The sequence below is a fragment of the Aspergillus costaricaensis genome (genome assembly GCF_003184835.1).
Source record: "Aspergillus costaricaensis CBS 115574 unplaced genomic scaffold BO79scaffold_16, whole genome shotgun sequence".
Classification (NCBI taxonomy): Eukaryota; Fungi; Ascomycota; class Eurotiomycetes; order Eurotiales; family Aspergillaceae; genus Aspergillus; species Aspergillus costaricensis.
In genome coordinates this window covers 799,738-817,474 of record NW_020291816.1, presented here as the reverse complement: position 1 = coordinate 817,474, position 17,737 = coordinate 799,738, and the positions used below count along the sequence as shown (strand labels likewise).

Here is a 17,737-nt window from a genome sequence, read left to right as displayed (position 1 = left end):
TTTATATTATAATTTAATATATTTAAAATAAAGTTAATTAATTTATATATATAATATATATATATTTATTTAAATTATATTAATAATATATAGATCTACTAATACCTACTAAAAATAATTAGATATAATTAGAAATTTTATATTATAATCTAATATATTCAAAATTAAGTTAATAAATTTATATATATATATTTAATTAAATTATATTGATAATATATAGATTTACTAATATTTACTAGAAATAATTAGATATAATTAATATATTTATAGAATTAATAAATTCCGATACTTATATAGTAATATATAACTAGAATTCCCCAGGTCGTAATTTCAATCATTTTTTTAATTCTAATTAGAATTTCTAGTAAAAATTAGTAAAAATACTGTAAATACAAAAGCTCGCTAGGTTTACCACCTGGTAAGACAGTGTATTTTTACAGCTTAATTTTTCCGATAGTCAGTATTAGTAATAACTAGGTCCCATACTGGTAAGAACCAAAAATACGTACGACCTGGCGACCTGGGGACCTATACACCCATCTCTACAGCACATACTAAGTAACTACTTAATTTCCCAGGTCTCAGCGTCCAAACCAACTGTTCAAAACGGTGGACAACCCACAGGCCATCGACGCCGCCACGAGAGCCACAACTCAGCCTCAGCCTTTCCAGGGGCCAGAATGGACGAAGAGAACCCACCACCGGCACTAAAAGAGAGGCGACGAGGCCCTCCGGGAAATCGACTAATCAAACAACAATCATGGCCGGAGTTTGCGTGTCGTGCCGCCTCAAAGCGGGTTAGGCCGGGACCCAGTTTTCATAAGAAAAATGCATCAATCTCATTAGTATTTCTCTCTCCCGGGGGATAAAAAAAAAGACACACTGACACTACCTACTACATAGTTACCGAAGTGGTAGTAGTAAGAGGGGAATGAGATGACCCGTAAAAAATAATTTTACTTTTTTATCTAACAGGATGAATTATTAAAATTAAAATTGATTGACGTGCACATGCCAATTAAATCAGAATCATTATTATTGTGAAGTCTAGTCTAGGCTTTTTTGAAAATCTCAATGAAAGAGACAACGTACTAAAGCTGAGCTTAAGTATCCTTTCATTTAATGTATTCACCCATTGAGATTAATGCGACCGTAATTAAGAAACATAATAATAATGATAATTACAACTTGTGATTAACAAAATGACAGCAGATACTACTTACTGTAAGTCCGAAGTAAATACTTAGTTACCTACAGGACAGTCGTCATCCTTCACAGCCCGGTTCTTTCCCCCCCTTCCCTGGAACATCCACCGAGACCGAGTTACTATAAGAATAGTAACGGCAGAGAAAACCACCCTAGTAGTACCCAATTGTTAATTGGTAGACTAACTAAAGTAGTTATCTATGGACTGATGAACTAGGTAGACAGAATAATAGAAATAGAATTATCAGTTAAATAGATAGACAGATAGATAAATGTATGCCAAACTGCCATACGTCGCAGGCCACGCACTAAACCCAGGGGGGGCCCCCAAAAAGACAGTGCCTGAGGGTAAGTAAGTACTGTCTTTCTGCGGTTCGCGTGGGCCACTCGGGCCAGGCACCGTCGCTCTGAAACTCGATCCCATTTGTTTTCCCTTTCCCCTTCCACCCAATTGTCCCCATTCCCATCCACTATCCATCCATCCCATCCACCCACCCCATCCATCATCTCCTTTTCCCGGACCTCGAACCTGGAACTAAGTAGGCCTCGCTCACGGCTCCCTCCAGATTTGGGCTTCGCCTTTCTCCATCTCCAGCCGTTCCTATTCCTCTCTTTCTCTCATCCTTCCCTTCTCCTCTATCCGGTCGGCTTGTCTACCCCATCGACTTTTCTTTCCCTTTCCCACTCGTTTCACTCGTTCACCCCTCCCCCCCCCCATCATCTTCTCTGTTATCTCTATTTCATCTATCACCTTTTGTTTCTTTCCCTCTTTTCCCCTCTTTTTTTTCTCCTCCGTCTCCCGCTTCTCTTGATTCATTCCTCTGCTTCTCCATCCGCCTCTTTTCGACACTAACGTTTCATCATTATCCGTTCTTCTCCAGCCTGGTGCTGCTGTTTCTCTTCGTGCTTCTGCAAGGGGCATTCCGTGGGCTTGTCTGAACACCAACCCAAGCCAACCTCTCCGAGCACTTGTTCCTCGATCACTCCTTCGATTGCTCCGCCGGTTTGAGACGATCGGTGCCACTGCTTCTCTTCCTCCCCTTTCGCCGACCCTCAGCCATTCCACATTCATTTAACCTGTCTGTCTCAGAAGTATGTGATGCGTCGATCCTTGTTCTTGTTCCTCTAAATCTTATTTCGAGTTTTGGTCGCACCCATCCGCTTTACCTTTCTGTCCTGTTCCCTGCATGAGGCTCCTTGGGGATCGCGTTGTTGTCGTTCCTCACGATGTCCTCCGTGCGCCGTCGATCAACTTGCATGTTCCTTGATCATACACGTTCGCCCACCTAAGCACCTGGCTAATTGCTCTGTAGTCGGACACTTTCTTTCACCTTGGTCGGATCTCACGCTCATTGCCACACTCGACGGGTTTCCCATTCTCATTTCTCTTCCGACCTAAATCGTCAATTGACTCGACAAATTAAAAGCATAGAAGGACCTTCTCTGCTACTGTCCATATACACCATCGGGGCCTTCACAGTCATCGTCGCATCGCGTCTTGAACAGCATCCTCCCATTCCGGACGCTTCTATATAACTTTCCGCGACCTCGTTCGAACCACATTCATGGTGGCTTACTCTTCGCGTTCCCCCTCCTTCCAGAAGCCATATACCTATCCTGAGCCTCCACGAAAAATGGCGCGCTTCAGAGCCAGCAATATTCTGGGCGACCCTTTTGCGCTCGCGACCACGTCCATCTCAATTGTAAGATTTCAATCCATTCTGGTGCGAAGGCTCGGGCTCACGGCTAATCACCTTTTCTTCGTTTAGTTGGCTTGGTTGATCGCATTCATCTCGTCCATCGTCACTGGCGTACATGGCGGATACCCCACCTATTCGTGGTGGGCTGTTGCTTACTCCTTTTGCTGCATTGCTGGTATGGCGCTTGTCTTCGGCACCGATACTGGTACCGTCTACAACATAGCGGTATGTCGCCATTTCTTCTGACCCAATCTTTCGACAACCCTTCGTACTGACTTATGGCAGATCGTGGGGTATCTTTCCGCTGGTCTTGTTATTACAACAATCTCCATCAACTCGTTAGTCTATGCGAACAGCGCCGCATCGCAAGCTGCCGGTGCTGGGTTCATTCTTTTGGCTATGGTTATTGTAAGTGATAACCTGCTCCGACACCCACTAGGCAGTACGTGACTTACCTTTGATGCAGATCATTTGGATATTCTACTTCGGATCTAGCCCTCAGGCTTCGCATCGCGGCTTCATCGATTCGTTCGCCCTTCAGAAGGAAGGTGCTGGCTCGTATGGAAATGGCAGGCCTATGTCAACCGCCTTCGGCAATAGACCCGAAACGACATCCAGCCAGCCCCCGCAGATGTACACGTCCGCTCAACTCAATGGCTTCGAGACTTCTTCCCCCGTGTCGGGCTACCCCGGTGGAGCCCCTGGCTCCGAACACCGCAGCTCCTCGCAGCCCCGCTTCGGCAACCCGTCCGCCACGAACCTGCCTAACAATGGCACACCAGATGAGGTTCCCCAGCCAACGGAATATCCGTACCGTGCAAAGGCCATCTATTCGTATGAGGCCAACCCCGAAGACGCCAATGAGATCAGTTTCACCAAGCATGAGATTTTGGAGGTGTCCGATGTGAGCGGTAGATGGTGGCAGGCCAGGAAGGCCACCGGAGAGACCGGTATTGCTCCATCCAACTACCTGATCTTGCTGTGATCGATGCAGAGCAACCCACGGTGTCACGTCCTTTCCTTCTTCTGTCTTTCTGGTCTGTCATGGTTCTCGCTATTTTGTCGCGAGAGAAAAATCAGTTTTTGATACCCTTCGAGTAGTATCACTCGGCGTGATTCTGGTTCGCGAAGTCATGTTACGTTTTGATGGCCCTGTGTATTCTGTTGGTTTATTTGTCGTTCATTAGAGACATTTCTCTTCGTTTTGTTGTGCGTGTTGGCATATTTGAATTATGTATGCTCCCCGACTCCTTCAGCGGGAATTTGTGCTGTTGATATGTTATGTATGGCCTTCGGATCTGTTTTGATCATGCCCAGAAGCACCCTCATCCTTGACGGTTATATCTCTTTCGTGTTACTATTGGAAATGAGTCCGTGTTTAAATGCTATGCTATCTTCTCACCTCTTGACTGTTCATCATAAATGAACGATACGTCGCACAAGTCAAATTAGACAGGTCGCATTCGATCTCCTGCATTGAAATGGTGGTAGATAAGCAGGATAGATATATAGAAATCAAGTAAACTTCCATTGACCGATCTTATTCCGCGACCACGTGCGTCGAGCGATTGACTTCCCTGCTGGCCGACATGAGGTATCAGAAAAACCGCTGCATCCAGCGCCCATTATCTCTCGCAGTCCCGCATCGTGGAGCGGCCCATCCAGACATGTTGTGTTCCTTGGAACTATTCATCCACCCGTTCCCGAATACTCCGCCCGAGCCCAGTCCCCGTCTAGAACTTTTTCTCCCTGAATTCTCCTCTGGTTTACCCGTCTCGTCCTAGTTTCGGTGCTTCTTGCTTTCTCCATCTCCCCCGCTCTGTCCAATGATGTGCCCCTTTTCCCTGTCCCCTCCGCTATCAGACCCAGCGGATAAGTACTAAGTAGTAGTTCTTTGCCCACCCACTGACGGCGGAACTTGCCCCGGACAGTTTAATTCTTCAGGCTTTATTTCGCTCGAGCGTTTCCGCTTGATAAGTCTGCAGAGGAAGCGGTGATGATGGCAGTAGTGATTCTTTAACTGTTTTTTTTCCCCCTTAGGATACCTCTTCTTCTTCTTCTCCTTCTTTTGTATATATATTACTTACTATATTGACTATATATCTCATTGCTGGTAGTATTCGGGAAGTCGCCATACTACTACAACTTCTGTCGTTTTTCACATACACACCGATATCGGTCTCTAATTGTTATGCACTACTACTTACCACCCACTGCATTATGACTGCGAGTAGCGAAAGTGATGACGGCAACATCACAGTTGCATCCTATGTCCTAGGCACGATTGGCACCGTCCTCTGGTGCATCCAGCTGATTCCTCAGATCTGGTATAATTGGCGACAGAAGAAAACCGATGGGTTTCCGCCTTTGATGATGCTTTTGTGGGCTTCTTGTGCGTTTTCGGAACAAATTCCATGTTGATTTCTGCGCTTTTGTGATTGTATAGCCTGCATAGTATGGGATGGAAGATTGACACGTTGAGTTGATGCTTTGTTGAACAGGTGCCGTGCCGATGGGTGCTTATATGGTTTTGCAGGTGAGTAACTTGGTTCTTGGTGATTGATCTACTTAGTTTGACTTTGGGGAGCTGACAAGGGCGCTCGCAGGAGGTCAATTTACCGCTGCAGATTCAGCCGCAGATTTTTGGCTTCTTTTCGCTGGTGAGTTGGGGGCAGATATTATATTATAATCAGTATGTGGTCCTTGTTTCTTCTGCTATTGTTGGTGGGATGGGGTTTGGATTGGGAGGTTGTTAATGATTTTTGTGTGTGATTACTATAGTAATTATACTTGTCTCAAGACAACGTCGTTAGTTGTGGGTACGGCGATGTTGTTCGGTGGAATTGAGACGTTGTTGATTCTCACTTTGAGGGTTTGTTTCCCCTACTTCCTGCTATTTGCACTATGGCTAATCATTTCCGGTGTTCAGATACCTTACAATAAGGGTGTGACCTGGCCGGACCTGGTGGTTGGAGTCGTTGCGGCGATTCTACTTGCATCTGGGCTTGTGCCGCCGTATTTTGAACTGTGGAAGAGAGATGGTCGGGTAATTGGGTTCAGTAAGTATTTAGTTGTGTTTTATCGGGATTGAATCATTACTGATTGTCCGTAGATTGGGTGTTCTTGTCCATTGATACCCTGGGAGGACTGTTCTCGCTGTTCGCTCTAGGTTCGCTTGCACTGGCATGGGACCTTATTAGTATCATATGAGGTCTAACGATAGTTTCTAGCTGCCCAGGGATCGTTCGATATTCTCGGAGGGATCATGTACATTCTCGTGTAAGTTGGATGGATATACGGGCTTGTACTAGTTGTGGACTGGCTGACCCGGGTGGGTGACTTATAGGGTCGTCCTCGAGGCAGGAATCTATGCAAGCCATATCATCTGGCGGATCCGATACCGCGGAGTGCGCAAGGAAGCCAAGGCATCTGGCAGAAGCATCGATGAAGTGCTGGAGAAGCGAAATCAGGTCGAAACGCCTCAGGATCATACGAAAGATGGGATCATCTCTCATCACCGAGGGAACAACAGCCCTGTGCAGCAGCAGCAGCAGCAGCAGCAGCCTTCGGAGCCAAAAGTAACGCAAAGCATTTGGGAGGGAAATGATGCCGATGCCTGAAATCCGTGGCAGCGGAAAATGGGTGGCAGGTGATAGGCGTTGCGGGTGCATCTGCCATTCGCCGATTTAGTACTTTTCACTATAAAGTACTTACTTAACTTACACTACTACGGAGTACAGATCTGAGATATGGCATCTCGACCCGAGACCCGCCCAACGGTCCGAAAGATGCGAGGCAACTACTACTACATAAGAAAAAAAAGACAATAAAAAGGAAATGGATAGATAGATAGATAGTCATGCATCGAGACCCATTTTCTGGGCCTGAAACGCAGCGAGAATGTTGCGGACAGGCCGCTGGACAGAGATGCATGTGCGCCGTGGCAGCTGGACGGTGCTAAGGGATCTTAGTTTGCCTTTGGGATGTCGCTAGTCATGCAATTGAACGCGGACAACAAACCTTTGCGCCTGCCGTTGGGTTGCGTTGAAAGTTACCTAGACTGTAAGTCTTTTCTTGAGGGTTTGAGCTGGAGATTATTATTTAAATTGACACTTATTTAATGGAAAGGGAAGCCCGGTGCTCTTACGGGTCCAAGCGTGGGTTAAAGAAAAAACCGAGCTGTTTTTTTGGATTCTATTCCGGGTTCCCCTGACTTTGTTGTAAGTTCTCGAACTGGATGGAGTAAGTAATTTTCTAAAGGTTGTGGATGGATGATAATCATTCTGATGCTGTCTTGGGTGTAGTAGTCCATTGTCATTGTTATTGTCATTTTGACATTATTATCTGTCTATTTTATCATGATTATTCGCCTTTGATTATTTTGTTTGGCTGTTAGCGCATCCCCTCTCCTCAATCCCAGTCTAGAACGGCTGTTTCCCTTCCACCCCCCCCTCCTCCTCTCTTGTGGTCATCTTTCAAGCTATCCACTTCTCTCCATCTTGATTACTGTCGCTATACTATTTCTGTATTGCACAACAGCACAGTCCTCTTGTCCCTCTCTCGCTCTCCTTGTCTTCCTCATCCAACTTTCCTTTTTCTCCCCCGATCCATCCGGCCGCGTCTCTGCCGTCGTTCATTTTTTTAGTTTACTTTTTTAGTCTCGCCCCCTCCTTCTTTTCAATATCGTATCTACTACCATCTTCTTCCCCATCTACTCCATACTTTAGTACTGCTCCTTTGGATCGAGCCATGCCGAGTGGCCCATTGTTTGCTGCACATTTCCCCCGTCTCTCCTTCATGCTTGGATGCCATTTGGACCGGCGGAGGGTTCACTGACCTTTCCCGCGTGTCGTTCCTTTCACGATCTTTTATTTATTTTTTGGGGGTGTATCATCTTTTGCTTTTTCTTGCTTCTCGTTATCTTTTCTTTTTGGGGCTTCTATCTCGTCAGCTGCTGATTGTCCGCTTCTTTTCTCTCCTCTGCATTGCGGTAGCAAAGGAGGCAGTCTTGAAAAGGACCATCGACCTGTCACACGGGGAATTGAGTGACAATTTTATGCAGTTGCACGATGCCAGACCGTCGTTGGGCCAAGCTCAAGGCAAAGCTGTTATTGCGGCGATCGTCGTCAACATCGTCCGTTCCCGCCGCCACCAGCGACATTATTGCCGAGAACAATCCCCATAATGCCCGCGCCCAACAGAGTTGCGCCCCCGGACAATTGGACGATTCGATCGCGGATTGTCCCCCAGCGCGACCCATCAGTTCCAACCGGCGCGCGGTATCATTACAGGCTGTGCCTCAAGCCTTGAAGCTGAAGAAGAAAGAGGAGGAGGAGGAGGAGAAGGAGAAGGAGGAGAGGCCAGAAGAGGAGGACGATCGGGCGAGTGCAGCTGAAGGGAGGCGGACATCGGTGATTGGCTCGAAAGGCGGGCGGTCGAGGGGATCGTTGGAGGAGGAAGAAAAGCAGGTCGAGAAGTTGGAGAACTGCAACTTCAAGTCGAAATCCTCCTCTCACTCCGAACCGGTCGCGGAACAACGTGAGGGACAACGGCACTCGCTCCTCGTTCCTCCAGGTGCCAGTGCCGGTGCTGGTCCCAGTGCTTCTCCCCAGCGTCAGCAATTGGACGCGACGACTTCTTGCGATCGTGTTCGCCCCGCGCCCTGCAGGCGTCACAGTCACGGTCCCTTTTCCGAGCACGTCCTTTCCCCACCCCCGACAACTCTATCGCCAGATCTGCTCCCTTCGCCTTCTCCTACCCCTCCTCCCCCTGTCTCTGATCGTGGTGTTCTTTCAACCTCCTTCCAGTTTGGCCAAACTCAAGGCCTCGATCGCCTGGGGCCTACGGTCGCGGAGCCGCAGTTGCCCGTGTTGGATGTCGTTGCGGAGATTCCGTCGGTCGAACCAGAATTTCAATCCTCCTCCAACCATACTCCCGCTCCTTCCTTCCCAAAGCGTCCCAGTCTAGGCTCCCGTCGTCAGTCGCTGCTGGCCCCGTCTCATCAACACCTGATCAACAGCCTGTTGGATCCCGGTTTGACCGCAGAGCCTGAGACTAACGGTAACGGTCGCTCCGCCACCTACAGTACAGGCATGTCTCGCAAGATCTGGGTCAAGCGGCCAGGCGGATCGGCCACCTTGGTCCCCATCTCGCTCGATAGCTTGGTGGACGAGCTACGGGACCAGGTGATCCTGAAGTACTCGAACTCGCTTGGCAGAACCTTCGATGCCCCCGATATTGTCATTCGCATTACTCCGCGAGATGGATCGAATAGGCAGGCTACTCCTGATCGGATGCTAAGCCCGGAGGAGCCGCTGGCAAGCGTGGTGGACTCATATTACCCCGGTGGTCAAGCTATCGAGGAAGCTTTGATTATCGATATCCCTTCGCGTCGCACTCCAAAACCTTCTCCACGCCATTCAGTATACTACAACCATCATCATTCCGAGCCGGGCGAGCATGGCGAGTACTTTCCGCTCATGCCGGCGAATCCCAGTGTTCCCACGCCGCCGACGCATCCGTCTACCTCGTCCGCCAGTGTTAATGCTCATCCCGCCCCATCAATATCAATACTGACAACAGGAATGGCCCCTCCGCTGCCCTCGCCAGGGAGTCGCGGGACTCGACATCCCCGTCGGCCGCCCCTGACTCGCCATGCCACCAACTCACCCACCATCCTCAATCAGGCGCCAACAGCGAAAGGTGGGTCAACTCTAACTTTTAACGAGCTACAAGACGTCGCATGCAACTGCTAAGAAACTTGCTAACTTTGTGAGTAGACTCCGGGATCGTCCCCAGCAGTATCCCTCCGCAGCCTGCTCCGTCCATTCCTACTCCGCCAGGCCCGCCGCCAGAATCCCCTCAGGCCAAATCTCTCACCCCTCCAGCACGCGGGGCATCCCCGCGTCCACGTCCCTCCACATCCTCTGCGAAGCCGAAGAAGACCAGCGCAGCACAAGCATTGAGCGGGGTCTTTGGAGGCCTCATCGAGGGCACGGTACCGCCCATCAACGTCTTGATCGTAGAGGACAATAACATCAACCAACGTCTCTTGGAAGCTTTTATGAAACGTCTCAGCGTCCGCTGGAAGTGCGCGGCGAACGGTGAAGAGGCGGTGAACAAGTGGCGCCAGGGTGGTTTTCATCTTGTCTTGATGGATATCCAATTGCCCGTCATGAACGGCCTGGATGCGACCAAGGAGATCCGCAGGCTCGAACGCCTGAACGGTATCGGTGTGTTTCCCAAGACTGCTGACGGGCGGTCGAGCGCTGCCACTGCCAATGCGGCCTCTCCCTCGGCAATTGCGGGCAGTCGGGAACCTCTGAAGGCAGAGGATACATTACACGACCTGTCTCTGTTTAAAAGTCCCGTCATTATTGTAGCCCTGACCGCGAGCAGTCTGCAGAGCGATCGTCATGAGGCTCTTGCAGCTGGCTGCAACGACTTTTTGACCAAGGTAAGCATATATTTTCTCGGACTATCGTTCAATTTCGCGCTTCTATCGCAACATGCTAACATATTGCGAAGCCGGTTCGCTTTGAATGGCTGGAGCAGAAAGTGACAGAATGGGGCTGCATGCAAGCCTTGATCGACTTTGAAGGCTGGCGCAAATGGCGCGGTTACGCCGATGACACTCAGCCTTCGCCCACGTCTGATGGCCATACGAGTCCCATGCAAACTGGCGGAGACGGAGTTTCGCGGAAACAGTCCCCTGTTATACCACTCTCACCATCCTCTACTTTGAGTCAAGGAGCCACCAAGAAGGACCGCAAAACCCCTAGTTTCCCTAAACCCATCGACGTTACACCCGAAGACTCTTCCGGCAGTGGTAGCGGCGAGGGCTTGGACTCACCTGCCAGTCCTGTAACATCAGTCCCTGTTCCAGACGGGCCTGCAGATCTCGATGCACTCTAGTTGATCCTCATGCTATACAATTTTCCTCCTAATGGGGATAATATCACATCGACCGATTGTCAGACTGCTGCGCGCCTGTGTGATTGAGCACATTACGTGCATGTTTGATCTTCTATCTCTCTCCCTACCTCTCTCATTTCATCTCATCTCCAAAACCGCATTTTCCGCTATTTTGCGTCTTCCAATGGATACCCAGCATAGCCAATCGTCGATCTTATTTTCTTCTTATTATACTCCTTTGCCTTCCTGGTGTCCGCGGCCCCCCCGGACGCGGTTGTCATACACTTCATTCCCTTTGTTTGTTCGTTCGTGATCAACTTCCAACTTCACAGGCGTCTCTGATATATTTTTTTCCATGGTTGGTTGCTTTGGGAAAGGGGCAAGGGATGGAAGGTGGCATACTCACGTATACGAATCGAGATGTCGTTTTTGTCGTTTTCCTGTTATCATTCTTATCATCTTTATGCATCTACATGTATGCCGCCTTTGAAGGGACTTGGCCCTTCTGTCTCTTGTGTCTTGTGTCTGCTTCGTAGAGTTGCTCTTGATGTACATAGATCATTTTGTCGATTGGATGGGTGGTTTTGCCCTCCTTGCACTATATATCACTATGTAACTTATTTTTCTTTCATTTTGTTATTCTTACTGAAATCGTGTATCGATCATATTGTGAAACAAACAGCCATTAAAGACATATATATCTTGTTCAACTCTTATATGTAGTGTAGTATTGAAGTATCCGGTTCGAAGAGAGGTAGGTAGGTGATAGATAATAGTAAAAGGGCTATAGATACATATTCATGACTTCCAAGTAGAAGAGGAAATAAAAAGATAAAAATGGGTGGGTGGGGTAGTAACCGAACAAGCTCCTCGGAAAAAAAAAAAGGTGAATATCAATCGATCAACCAGTCGAAAGGACTGTATCGTACAGCTGAAATACAAGGCAACCAAGAGGGGCATACAAATACATCCACCGTCCATACCGCACTGCGAGATGGACGGGCTATACAGGGAGGGATCTTTCATGTCATTGGGGAGGAAATAAACATGATTGACGAAGAAAGAAGGGGGGTGTAATCCAAGGTCAAGATTTGCATGCTTAGACCTCCACACGGGTGGGGATCTTGACCTGGCCCTTCTTCCGGTCGTAGCTGGGGACACCGTATCTGCGACCAGGAGCCCGAGCGTTGCGACCATCCTTGCCGGTGGTTTCCTGGCTGACGACAACGTCGTTGATACGGAACTCGAAGCGAGAATCCTCGGGCTGCACACGCTGCGTCTGCTTCTCCTTACGCTCCTGGGCGAGACGCTTGCGCTCCTGATCGGCAGCGTCTTGCGTCCTGAGGCGAGCCTTGTAGAGCTTGGGGTGTTGGCGAAGCTCATTCGGTACCTCATTTATGTCACGGGTACTTGTGACCATGTGCGGGTGCGGAATACGCACGTCCGCTGCCTGGAGGACCTGATGCTCCTCATCGCCCTTGCCGACGAGCTCGATACGCGAGGGGTTCTGAGTAACCCGGCTGATGGCCTCAGAGGGATTAGCAACATCCTTGGCAAGCTGCTTGTGTTCTAAAGCCGGGGCAGCGGAGAAGACACGGCCAGCGTCAACACGGTTGAATTGGCGGGACTCAGAGACGGGATAGAAGATTTGAGGGTTGGTGAGGCGGTGGACGGGCAGGTCGTTGATTTCTTCATGGGCCTGCTCGGGAGGCGTTACGGGAATCATTTCATGAATGGCACGAGCGTAAGGCACAGCCAAGGGTTTACCCTGAAACAACAAGTCTGTTAGTTGCGTTCGACCAAAGTACGGGCAGCATGAACAGAGCTTGTGATAGTAAAAACAACAAGAGAGAATCGGTGCATATCAGAAAAATAGGCGTTGTAACCATTCCCAGTCAACTGGGTCATAAAGACTAATCGAATTTATAATTTTTCTCATCATTGCACACCGCGGGTATGTCCGCTTTGAAAGGCAGAAGGGTAGGAGGGGGAACGCATTGGTGATGACTTGGAAGGATCTGTAAACATACCTGTTTCTCCATCCGCTTTTCTAACTCGACCAGCCGGACTACAGCAGCGACTCTCCTCATGTCGACCTTCAGCTCGACACTGACAGCACGCACACTCTTTTTATTTATTACTACCCGGTTGTAGATCTCCGTCCGCAGCTCCTCACTGAGGATGCTCTCTGAGCGGTAGGCAGGATTTGCCGGGAAAACTCTGTTCTCGACAACCGGTGAATCCTTGAGTTTGGGATTGGTCCGAATGAGGTAGTTTGTTGAGCCTGGAGTATGGGTTCTCAACTTAGCTGCGTCGGTGTTGAGCCACGCAAACATCTCTCTGCGACGTCTAGTAGTTTGAGGGGCCGGCGTGGACGAAAATGACCGACACGAACGCCATGACTCCTGTGATGAGGGGCATGTGGTAGCTAGCCTGGGAAGATATGTGGAGGAGGATGAGGTAGAGGATGTGGAAAGGTAGGGGAGGAGAGAGTTGGAGACGACCGAGTTCTGTATTCGGGGTGCCATGTTGTTTAAGGGGAATAGGGGGTGAGTGGGTAAGAGAACAAGGATCTCCGACGTCAATGGACCAGATTCCGAGTAGAAACAATCCAATTGACGGGGTAGGGAGTTTAGTGGAGGAGGGGAAGGAGGAGGGTGGATGATATGGAGGTTCAGGATGGAAAGAAAGGCACGAACTCGACGGAAGAAAAGGAAGAAACTTTTCGGCGCGGTGGCGGTCACGTGAAGCTACCGGTGGTGCGGCGCTTGGCCCGATTGGGGAGGAAGCTCTGGACGGTCCCGCCAGCAATTCTCACTATTGGCTTCGGCTTCATTCCCCACGGGCTCCCAACAAGAACTACGAACTTTCTCCCTCCAGGTCTATGACTGTCAAATGTTCTTAAGTGAATGACCGGTGCAATTCCATTGTTGAAGCTGGTACATGTAGAGCAATTTCCCGCGAAGTTAAAAGAAGGGAAGCAAATTCAACACGCCTCTTTTCCAGGGTAAATTCCCGCTCATCAACAGATCCCCCCCGGCAAAGGGACAAATAGAAAAATCAAGACTAGCAAAGGTGACGAAGAAATAAATAGGGTAGTAATAGCCTCCATGACTCCCATGTAACCCAAGCAATGACGGAAGAGCAACAACGCTGCAAAACACGATGCGAATAAGGGACGGAACAATGCGCTACAATCCCAGGCGGCCAGCAGCAGCCAACACATGCCTTGGGATACACCCCTTGCCCAATGATCAGAGTAAGACAGATAGATGACGTCCCAGAAATGTATCTCAAGTGTATAGGTACCCAGGTAAACGCCCCGCACAATGATTAGCTGTTGTCCAGATGAAGGCTGCAAACAATGTATCACAACACGGGAGGGTGGTCGGTAGCTCAAACAAGATCCAGTACAAAGAATATCCCTCCGGGATTTCCGGGATTTCTGGCTTTCTGGTCTCGGCCAACGCATCCTTCTCCCATCCTGCGTGATTGAGGGGGTCAAACGAAGGGCTGAAAGGTTTGATCAAGCGAAACGATCGGCAATTTCCCACATGTAGACAGTAGCACGCACACAAGAATGGAGAAGAACGGACAGACAATCGAAGCCTCCCCTCTCATAGGAAGGAAAGGCAGAGAAAGCAACTATTAGGAAAACATCTGAATAGATAACGCAACAACACGGCACAGGGTATGAAGGTAGTGCAAACATGACGACAGGGCAAGTGAAACAAGCGAAGTTGGCAATGAAAATCCACACGGGCTCCTGGACGTATTAAAGAGAAACCCATACGCGCACAAATGCAATGTCTCCCACCCAAGAAAAGAAAAAACAACAAACACGACATGTATAGTAACAGCGCCCCTGATCCCATGCTATCGGAGTGCACAGCAAACGAATGGAATACAATCATAGAAAGCAAAGCTGAAAAAGCGAGAGCCCCGTGGTCCTTACTCCCAGGAGGAAGGCGAGCCTCCAAATGCTGATCTAGCTCATGAATTAGAAACAATAACAACCCCCAATGCGCCAGGTAGCCCAGTGATCATCAAGCATGTCGGACATTATCTCCACAGAAACGTGCACCTTCCTACCGACCCATCATATAATCCGGGTAGTAGGAATTGTAGCCACCCACATTGGGTCCCGAAGCTCCGCCGGTGAGCTGAGGTGGCGGGGACACCATTGCGTTCATCGGATTTGTCCGAATTCCAAGTCCCGAATTGGCATTGAAGGTACCGTTGTTGGGCAATGGTGCATTTGGACTCCCGGAGGGATGCATGGCACCGTTGCTCCTAACTGCCACGGGAGGGACCAAGCCTGGAGGCGCAGACAGGCCCGGTGGCGGTCCACTGACCGTCGAAAACATGTGGTTATGCATTCCACCGAGACTGCTACCCCCAGGCACACCACCTTGAGAGGCCATGGCATTAGACGCGCTCATGGAGCCGGGCTGTCCTGATCGGACCCCGAGGGGGTTCTTCGAGAAGCTTAGACGGATGCCGGTCTTGATGCTGTTGGATAACTTCACGCCATACAACTCGTTCAGGGCTTTGCCAGCGGTGCCCACGTCGTCAAATTCCACGAAGCACATCGGCCCATTCTGTTTGTTTCGGAAGCACAAACGCTTGTATCCACGCTGCTTAGAGAACAGAGCCTTCAGCTCTTCCTCGGAGGTATCGGGGGGTAAGTTCCCCACGTATAATGTATTGCATGGAGGGTTCATGTCGTTCGGGTTGGCTGCAGGGAGACTATGGCGAGGTACATGCGGATTACCATAAGGGAACACATGGCCCGTCCCGATGTTATTGTTCATCGATTGGGGAAAGGTCGATGGAGGGTTTGGAACGCCGACGTGCGCGTTTCCTCCTTGGTTGTAATTCGGTAGTGGAGGGGAATTGAGATTGCCAGCCAAAGACATGTTGGCAAACTGGTTACCCAGAATCTGAGGGTTCGTGGAACGTCGAGGGACAGAGACAGAAGACGAATGCCCGTTTTCGGCATAGCCCACGGGATCCTTGAGCAGCTCTCCAGTATCTTCATCAATATCCTGATCAATCATCGATTTGCCACTGACTCGCGGGAGCTCGGGAACGCCGTTGCCGATCGGGGACTGGGGGGAGAAGAGACTGTGGAGACGGGAGCCAGGTTCAGATGGGGGCAGGGTATCACCAGAGGTAGCAGTGGTCGCGTTCAACTTCTCCAAGGTCTGGAAAGTCCCGTTGAAGCGCGACGACTGTCGCGGTAAACCTCCATTAACATGTCCCAGTAAGCCCCGAGTCGCGGTGTGGTCAATCGTGTTTCGTCTGGGCACCAAGGAGGAACCAACTGAGCCGTAAAACATTTCCACAATCATGGTGGCGTCGTTCTTGGAATTCGGTTTGCCGTCGAGAAGTGCTCGTGCTTCTTCCGCAGCAGCCAGGGTGCTGAAGCGCGCGACCGCACACAAGTATCCGTTGTCCTCCGGAGCGTCGGAAGGCACGAAATCGGCATCCACAAAATCTTTGGCAAAGAGGAGCATGCTGCGCAGAGCATCGCGACTGGTGTTGCGCGGGAGTTTGCGCATAAGGATCGCGCCGCCACCTGTTCCATTTGTCGGTCGGATAAAGCCATTCAGGCCCTGCGCCGACCGATCCGAGTCGCCCAGACGCATAGCAGATGAGGAAACGTTGTCAAAAGTGGAAGAGGGGCCGATCGGGGAGAAAGGGTAGGTAAACGAAGGACCTAACGAAGTTGGTGCCTGCGATGCGGGCGTATTGTACACGTCGGTCGACATCGCATTCTGGGCCGTCGCGGGCGCTTGAGAGGCCGAAAGCGGCTGGTGGGTAGGCGACGCGCCCGAAGAGACCGAGGGCGTGCGCTGAGTAGTGCTGTAGGAGCCTGGACTCGTACGGGTTGACTGATTCGAACTGCCACTCATGCCTCACGGACCGAAATTCTAAAAGCGTCTGACTCGATCGATTAACCCCACGAGCGGACGGGAGCACGGGCTCCTCCAAGAAGGTAAGGGAGTGCGGGAGGCAACCGGATGACAGATGGGACAGAGGCTGGAGGGGCTCAGCCAGAGGAGTGTCAGGAACAAGTAGAAAATGTGAAATGGTAAATCAACCAGATTAGAGGATCAGAATTCTGACGCAATCTCGTTGGGGGGAAGCAAAAGTGCGATGGATCAACACGCGCAATTGAACTCGCGGTATGCGTGTTTAAGGAGGTAAGGATGCGACGGACCGAGTGTCCGAGGGAGAGACAAGAAGTGTAGGCCACACACGATGGGAATGGAAAAAGGAAAAATGAATTGATAATCAAATGCAAAAGGAATGATTATGCGACTCAGTAATAAAATGTAAATGGTACAGGCAGAAGTTGGGAAGGTAGAGAGGTAGAGGTAGAATAGGGGAGGATGGAAGACGCGAACGGGAACGGAAAGGGAAGATGGCGAAGGATTGGGGGGGGGTTTTTTTTTTTTTTTTTTTTTTTTTTTTTTTTTTTTTTTTTTTTTTTTTTTTTTTTTTTTTTTTTTTTTTGGGGGGGGGGGGGGGGGGGGGGGGGGGGGGGGGGGGGGAGTAGGAGGAGAAAGTTGGGGGAGGGTGGGTGAGGAAGAAGGGAAGAGGAAGAAGAAAGAGAGGAAGGGAAGGACGGCGAGGACCAAGACCGTTCGGGGGAAGGATAAAGTTAGATTGGGTTGAGTTTTGGGGGGTGGGAGGAGGAGGAGGGAGGGAGGGAGGAGGAGGGGAGGGAGAGAGATTGGTAGCAAGTCAAGTAGTAAGTAGTATTTAGTGGGTTTAGTGAGTGAGTGGTGGGAAGGGAATGAGTGGGTGGTGGGAAGAAAGAGGGAGGGGGAGGCGCGTTAAGTAAGTGCCGTAGGCAGTCGTTGGTAGAATGCGTGGTGGTAGTGGTTTAGTTCGTGGTGTAGTGCAGT

At 49.8% G+C, this 17,737-nt stretch overlaps 6 protein-coding genes across 6 annotated transcripts; 3 read left to right on the top strand and 3 right to left on the bottom strand.

The window, feature by feature from the left end:
* Positions 1 to 2,771: 2,771 nt before the first annotated feature.
* sho1 (osmosensor SHO1) lies at positions 2,772 to 3,891 on the top strand (the record flags this gene model as incomplete). Its single annotated transcript, XM_025678542.1, has 4 exons — positions 2,772 to 2,909; positions 2,976 to 3,131; positions 3,192 to 3,314; positions 3,373 to 3,891. 4 exons carry the CDS (start codon positions 2,772 to 2,774, stop codon positions 3,889 to 3,891), a joined length of 936 nt encoding a protein of 311 aa, XP_025539571.1.
* A 984-nt stretch (positions 3,892 to 4,875) lies between these two features.
* On the top strand, positions 4,876 to 6,559 carry BO79DRAFT_266149 (PQ-loop repeat-containing protein). Its single transcript, XM_025686938.1, has 8 exons — positions 4,876 to 5,298; positions 5,408 to 5,442; positions 5,513 to 5,598; positions 5,688 to 5,778; positions 5,836 to 5,965; positions 6,019 to 6,075; positions 6,137 to 6,185; positions 6,253 to 6,559. Exons 1-8 carry the CDS (start codon positions 5,127 to 5,129, stop codon positions 6,524 to 6,526), a joined length of 894 nt encoding a protein of 297 aa, XP_025539570.1. The 5' UTR covers positions 4,876 to 5,126; the 3' UTR covers positions 6,527 to 6,559.
* A 1,211-nt stretch (positions 6,560 to 7,770) lies between these two features.
* BO79DRAFT_17943 (response regulator) lies at positions 7,771 to 11,030 on the top strand. The gene is made up of 3 exons (XM_025680035.1): positions 7,771 to 9,608; positions 9,686 to 10,362; positions 10,434 to 11,030. Exons 1-3 carry the CDS (start codon positions 7,976 to 7,978, stop codon positions 10,818 to 10,820), a joined length of 2,697 nt encoding a protein of 898 aa, XP_025539569.1. The 5' UTR covers positions 7,771 to 7,975; the 3' UTR covers positions 10,821 to 11,030.
* Positions 11,031 to 11,665: 635 nt separating this feature from the next.
* BO79DRAFT_195379 (mitochondrial 37S ribosomal protein mS45) lies at positions 11,666 to 13,488 on the bottom strand. Its single transcript, XM_025681130.1, has 2 exons — positions 12,851 to 13,488; positions 11,666 to 12,588 (listed from the first exon to the last, which is right to left on the bottom strand). Exons 1-2 carry the CDS (start codon positions 13,346 to 13,348, stop codon positions 11,920 to 11,922), a joined length of 1,167 nt encoding a protein of 388 aa, XP_025539568.1. The 5' UTR covers positions 13,349 to 13,488; the 3' UTR covers positions 11,666 to 11,919.
* Positions 13,489 to 13,716: 228 nt separating this feature from the next.
* BO79DRAFT_17931 (uncharacterized protein) lies at positions 13,717 to 14,600 on the bottom strand. Its single transcript, XM_025680027.1, has one exon. The coding sequence runs from the start codon at positions 14,290 to 14,292 to the stop codon at positions 13,843 to 13,845; it is 450 nt and encodes a 149-aa protein (XP_025539567.1). The 5' UTR covers positions 14,293 to 14,600; the 3' UTR covers positions 13,717 to 13,842.
* Positions 14,601 to 16,929, bottom strand: BO79DRAFT_17930 (RNA binding protein). Its single transcript, XM_025680025.1, has one exon. It carries the CDS (start codon positions 16,736 to 16,738, stop codon positions 14,909 to 14,911), a length of 1,830 nt encoding a protein of 609 aa, XP_025539566.1. The 5' UTR covers positions 16,739 to 16,929; the 3' UTR covers positions 14,601 to 14,908.
* Positions 16,930 to 17,737: the final 808 nt, after the last annotated feature.